The following is a 5,743-nucleotide window of genomic DNA, read 5'->3' as shown; positions in this document are numbered from 1 at the left end:
CAAATGGCATCATTCTTCAACAAGTCATTTAGAATATAACCTTGATCTTTCATTACTCTGTTTCTCCTATATCTCATACCCACTGCATCAGTAAAACTTAAGAGGCTCAACCTTCTATATATAACAAAAATTTACCCAGTTCTCACCCCTTCCCTTACTACCATCTGATATCTGGAACTGTATGAAAGCTTGCTGCTTGGTTTCCTTGCTTACCTGTTTTCCTCCACAGCAGTGGCCTTAGTAAGCTTTATAAAACATAAATGATCTTATATAGATAAATCATATCATCATTCCCCTGAGCAAAATGCTCCAGTAATTTCCCATCAAATTTACAATAAAACCCAGAGCCCTTATGTTGGTTTACAAGTGCTGTATAACCAACCCAAAGTGGTCAAAGTATGACCACTTTTCTCACTTCTCTTTCCTTTACTCATTTCACTCTTTTCAGCCACACTGGCTTTGTTGCTATTCCTTCAACACACCAACCATCTCTCTGCCTTAGCTCTTTATATTTGTTTGTCCCTGAGCCTGAAACATTTGCCCCAGCTTTTTCTATGGTATGCCCCATACATCTACAGGTCATTGTTTACAAGTTATCTTTTCTGAGATGTCTTCCCTGAACACACTGCATTATATACAACACAGAAGTATATTCAATTGCCTTGCCTTCATTTCTTTTCCTTCAGGGCATTTTTCTATATCTGACATATTATATATTTATCTTCCACCTTCGAGTATAGTCTCAAGAGGGCAAAAACCTTGCCTACATTGCCCACTGCTGAGTCACCAGAGCTATAATTTATATAGAGAAGATCTATACTCATTGAGTTAACAAATGGACAAATGTACTCAACTTTTATACCAAATCCAAATCTGTGCTCTTCCCTGCTCTTTATCACTCTTTTGTTTCCTTAGCTCCTATTGGTGCATTAAGGAAGCGTCCTTGACTTTTTGTTAGCGTCATTCTCAAAGTTTCCTGGGAGAGCTATGTCGACGAAATAGCGGGTCCTCGGAGGGCATCTTTAGGGAAAGAGGCGGTGAGGCTGGCCACCGCTGCAGCAGAGCCAGGCTTCCCCACCTGCCTGCCTCCAACAGCGGTCATCCAACAGCCATTCTCTGCTTCTTCATTTGGCTTTTGAATCATGGGATTCAATCCTGGTGACCATGTGCCCCATCCTAGAGAATAAATCACGTATGAGCCCAATGGTCGTATATAAGGGATTGTAGAGATCTACTCAATTTCTTAGCCACACAGGAAAGGGAGATCATGTGACTCAGAACTGAACAATGAAATGTAAGGGGAGATTTGCTTGAGTTTCTAGGGGAAAATCTTGCTTCCAAAATGAAAAGGCAAAACCTCCAAAGAAAATGGCCTTACCCCAGTCCTTCCTTCCTGCTCAGGATCTTGACAGAGGCTGTCATAATGCCTGCCACCTTGTGACTGTCAAGAGAGTGGATCAAGGATAAAAATCCAGTGAGCTGAGGATGGTAGGAAAAAAGGGGAAGAGATCAAGCTGGTAATGACCCTATTGAACCTCCAACAAGAACCTTGCAATCAAACGCTTTGCTTCTGTTTAAGTAAATAGTAAACTTCCCTGTTTATAAACAAGTGCTAATCAGGTTTTCTGTTACTTTCCCACAGATGGGATTAGCCAGGGACAATAAAATGATGTCTAAACAGGTGACAAATAGGGTTCTGTTGAGACCTTAAAGTCACCTCTTCCTGATGAAGGATCACACAAAGACCTATAATATGGGGCTGTTAACAGAAGGCTTAGGTACTGGCCTTATCAGGTTGCCAAGAAGAAACGAGAGGGAAGAACAGAAAGGCAGGAGGACACCCCTTGGCAGAGAACCAGAGCAAAGGCAGCTGTTGCTTATCATAGACACACTGAATTTATCACAGTTGTGTGTCACGCCCTAGCACACATTTCTTTGAAAATGTACTGGAGAGTGTGTTTGTATATTGTGCTTGCTTGTGTGTTGAGGGGTGTCCAGGTCAAAATCACAGGGTATAAAGCATCCTTTCCTGACCAGTCTTTGCAGACCTTTTCTGAACTTCTCAGTGAGTGAATTTGCTTTGCAGCCACTCTTCCTAATTCTTCGAGCCACTTGGAAGAGATCCAGCCTCTTCCATACTGATACTGGTGTTCCTCTCTTCTCTCTTGAAACTCTTCACATGTTCTTTGCCCTTCCTTCCCAACCATAGTGGAGCTGAGAGATGTCAGCATTCTATCTTTCCCCAGCCCCAGGACGCTGCCATTCTACAGGATGAAGTCTACCTCTTGCTTCCTTCTTATTCTCATCCTCCTCTAGCTGATGATCCCAGGGACTGCTCCGTGTTCCTTAGACTCCATTGTGGATATAAAGATAAAGGAAGCTCTCAAAAGCTTAGGTAATTGACTGGGGGTGGGGAGTGGGAGAGAACCCCTGATCATTCCTCAGACAGATATCATGGGCAATATCCCTTCTACTCTCCTATTCAGACTTAAATCCTTTCCCAACAAAAAGGATGTCATGTGTCAGTATCACAAACTCAGGCAGACTATCCTCTTGCCCTGCAGGTAAGTAATTCCATGAGGAGGAATGGTGGGTAAGATGCCCTGTGCCCTCCCCTGACCATCCCCCAGCATCTTTACCTTCCCCCTGTCTCATGTTTGTATTATCCTAGGGCTGAGTCTTAACTCCTGATTCCCAGTGATCTCTTGCCCATTCTCATTTCCCTTAACAATGCTACTGAGGGCTCTTGGGTTTCTGCCTCTTCCTTTCCCACCTCCCTTTCATGACCTCATACACCAGCCCTTCCTCCCTCAGTTGTCCTGTTATGATCTGTCACCTACCATTCCACCCCCCCCCCCCCCCCCCCCGTCATTCATCTCCCTTTCCGAATCTATTCCCTTGTTTGGGTGGGTAGGGCCAGCACTGAGGTAAATATAACATGAATCTAAGCAAAGAAATGCTCAGGGCCCTCACTTTCCCAGGTCTCTTCCATGGCCCTATTCCTAAATTTGTTTTAGTAATTTTTGTATTTTTTTTTTTTTCCCTTAAAGAGGGCTCTCAAAATTGAATTACTTTTCAGCCCCACAAAGCTTAGATCTGCCACTGGGCTGCGCAGAAATGAAAAATGGTAGGAGTACACCTCCCTCCGCTCAAAATCCAAGGGTTCTAATGTCTGTGTCTCCTGTGCCCGTGCAGAGATGGTTGTCACTGGCTGTGCCTGAGGCTATGGCTGTGGTTCCTGGGATATCCGGGGAGAAACCACATGCCACTGCCAGCCCAGCACGGTAGACTGGGCCACTGCTCGCTGCTGCCACCTGACGTGAGGGGGAGGAGGAAGAGAACCCAGCTATGTGAGCATGACTGTAATGAAACCATACGCCAAACAGGAAACCTGACTCAGACTGTCCCTTTCATTTGTTACAACCTGCTTCTTGGGTAGTAAAGACAATTTTTGCATCTCTCATGGTTGTATTTTTGGTATTACTGCCCCTGGCTTAGAATTGCTCTAGCCAGAAAATTTCTCCACCGTCCTAATTAAACTCCACCTCAGCAAGGATGAGGAAGAATATGGGGGAGAATGGGAAAAACTGAGATTGCTACTCCAGCCTCCTAGTTCCCTCATTGTTTAACAAAAGGATGCTGACTGTGCCAGGAATTTTGCTTGGCACTAGAAGTACAGAGAAAGAAAGTAACATGCATGCCCTTATTGGAGCTCAATGAGTAGAACAGTGGGTTCCAAACTAAGTGCAGGCAGACTTTCCAAGGGAGAGACAAGTAATGACAGTTTTAAAAAGAATAAATTTCTAGATTTCTGTTTTGTGTATATACTGTTTCCTAAACTTATGTGTCAGAGATTTATTTTGACCAAAGTGATGAATTTGCCATTGTCTGTCACCCCCATAACAAAAGAAAAACACAACCTTTACCTGCCATAGAACCTTACCATGATTCATCAGCTTGGGGTATAAATATCTGCAGAATGGAAAGGAATGATTCAAAATATTGGCACAAAGGTTGAGTGATCCGGTGACTGGGTAACAAGTCCTTCTATAAGTTGTGAGACTTCCAGTGTTTGACACAATATTAAAGAACGGTATCATCCAGTTATCGATTGGTAGACCACCAAAACTAATTTTTAATAAGTTGCAGTATGATTTTTAACAAATAACTCAAAAGGAATCCAAATGAAGTGAATGATACTACTACAATAAAATTTTTCCTCCCTGCATACTTAATTATGAAGTTGTCATCTCAAAGCTTGTATCTATGAAAAGAAAAAAGAGAAATATACTTGGCTCTAAACCTCCTCTCTCTCTAGGATTATTTGTTCATGAATATATAAACTACTCATAGAAAAAAAACAGCTCCATCTCTCTCATTAAGAAATACATTTCCAAAATATACTGTTTGTGTTTATTACTTATCAAAATTTGTTATACATGTTTTGTTTAATTGTGTACTATTAATGGGTATAACACTAACTTAATACCCCTACTTATGGCAAGTAGAGTGAGTCTCTTAAAATATAAACCAAAATCATGTCACATTTCTGCCCAAATTACACATTCTAGTGACTTCTCATTACACAAAAATAAAATCCCAAGTATTGGGATCTTCTTCTTCGATGCTTTTTCAGTTTGACTCCAAATATGTATTTGTCTGTTAATGTATTCTCTCCACCCTCAGAACATGTAATCCATGAAAGATGAAACTTTGTCTAACTTGTATATCATTGAGTCTCCAGTGCTTAGAATGGCACCTGGCCCATGGAGGAGCTGCAATGAACAAATGAATTAGTCACTATCAAGTCTGAGTCTGCTCCCTCTCATGCCTTCTATCCCACTTCCTATGGTCGTTGAGGGACAGACACTGTTTTACTGGTCCCTTCGTCCCACGCTCAAGGTGCCTGTGGAAGAAATAACTGTACATCAGAGGGCACATCTGAAAAGAAAAAGTCAGGGTGAAGATGGAAGCAGGAGAGGTTAGCAAAAGCAGAAGCAGATGTCAGATTTTGTAGCCCTGGCTGATATGGTTGCCCACTGAGTGGCCAATTTCCCCTTTCTCTGTGTGAACAGCTTCCTGATTTCACTCAGAATAGTAATGTGCCCAGGCTTGAGGGATAAGTCACTGTTTAAGTCAATAATGGATCTTCTTCTCCTCTTGGCCAAATATTCTCTTTCCTAGACACCTTTGCAAGGGGTAGAGTTGGGACACGTGACCCAAATCAGGCCAAGAAGAAAGAGGAGGACTCTGCTTGGGTCTTCTGAGAAAGAGTTTGCTTCCTGGATGAAAAACAGAGACTCAAAACTGTCCATGACAATTTTGTTGCTTTGGGTTTGGGTTTGAGAATGTGAGGTCTGGAGCTGTTACCATGGAATTAGTCAACTATCTTGTGATCTCTGAGGAAAAACTGTAAGGATGGTGAAGAAGGAGGGAAAGAATCTGAAGCTGCCAGAACATAGAATTTGAAAAAAGTCTAGAATCATCGAAACCTCATTTCTTCATAAATAAAGAAATCAAAGTTTGTATTCATTCATTTTTACAAGTATTTATTGATTTCTGCTGTGTGACAGGCAGTGGGATATAGTGGTGGCTAAAATAGGCAAAAATTACTGCATTCATGAGCTTCCGTTCTTTTTTTTTAAAGATTTTTATAATTTATTTATTTAGAGTGAGAGAGAGTGAGTGTGTAAGCAGGGGAAGGGGCAGAGGGAGAGAATCTCAAACTCCCTGCTCAGTACAG

At 42.0% G+C, this 5,743-nt stretch overlaps 1 protein-coding gene across 1 annotated transcript; it reads left to right on the top strand.

Annotated features, from left to right (window-relative positions):
• The first annotated feature begins 2,271 nt into the window (after nt 1–2,271).
• Nucleotides 2,272–3,323, top strand: RETNLB (resistin like beta). The gene is given in 3 exon segments (XM_045863641.2): nt 2,272–2,395; nt 2,487–2,564; nt 3,196–3,323. Coding segments are annotated over 3 exon segments (330 nt in total).
• The last annotated feature ends 2,420 nt before the right edge of the window (nt 3,324–5,743 follow it).

The sequence above is a fragment of the Mirounga angustirostris genome, unplaced genomic scaffold (genome assembly GCF_029215605.1).
Source record: "Mirounga angustirostris isolate CCGP_5_RB_7025 unplaced genomic scaffold, mMirAng1.0.hap1 SCAF_1, whole genome shotgun sequence".
In the NCBI taxonomy this organism is placed as follows: Eukaryota; Metazoa; Chordata; class Mammalia; order Carnivora; family Phocidae; genus Mirounga; species Mirounga angustirostris.
This window is presented reverse-complemented; position numbering and strand designations above follow the sequence as displayed.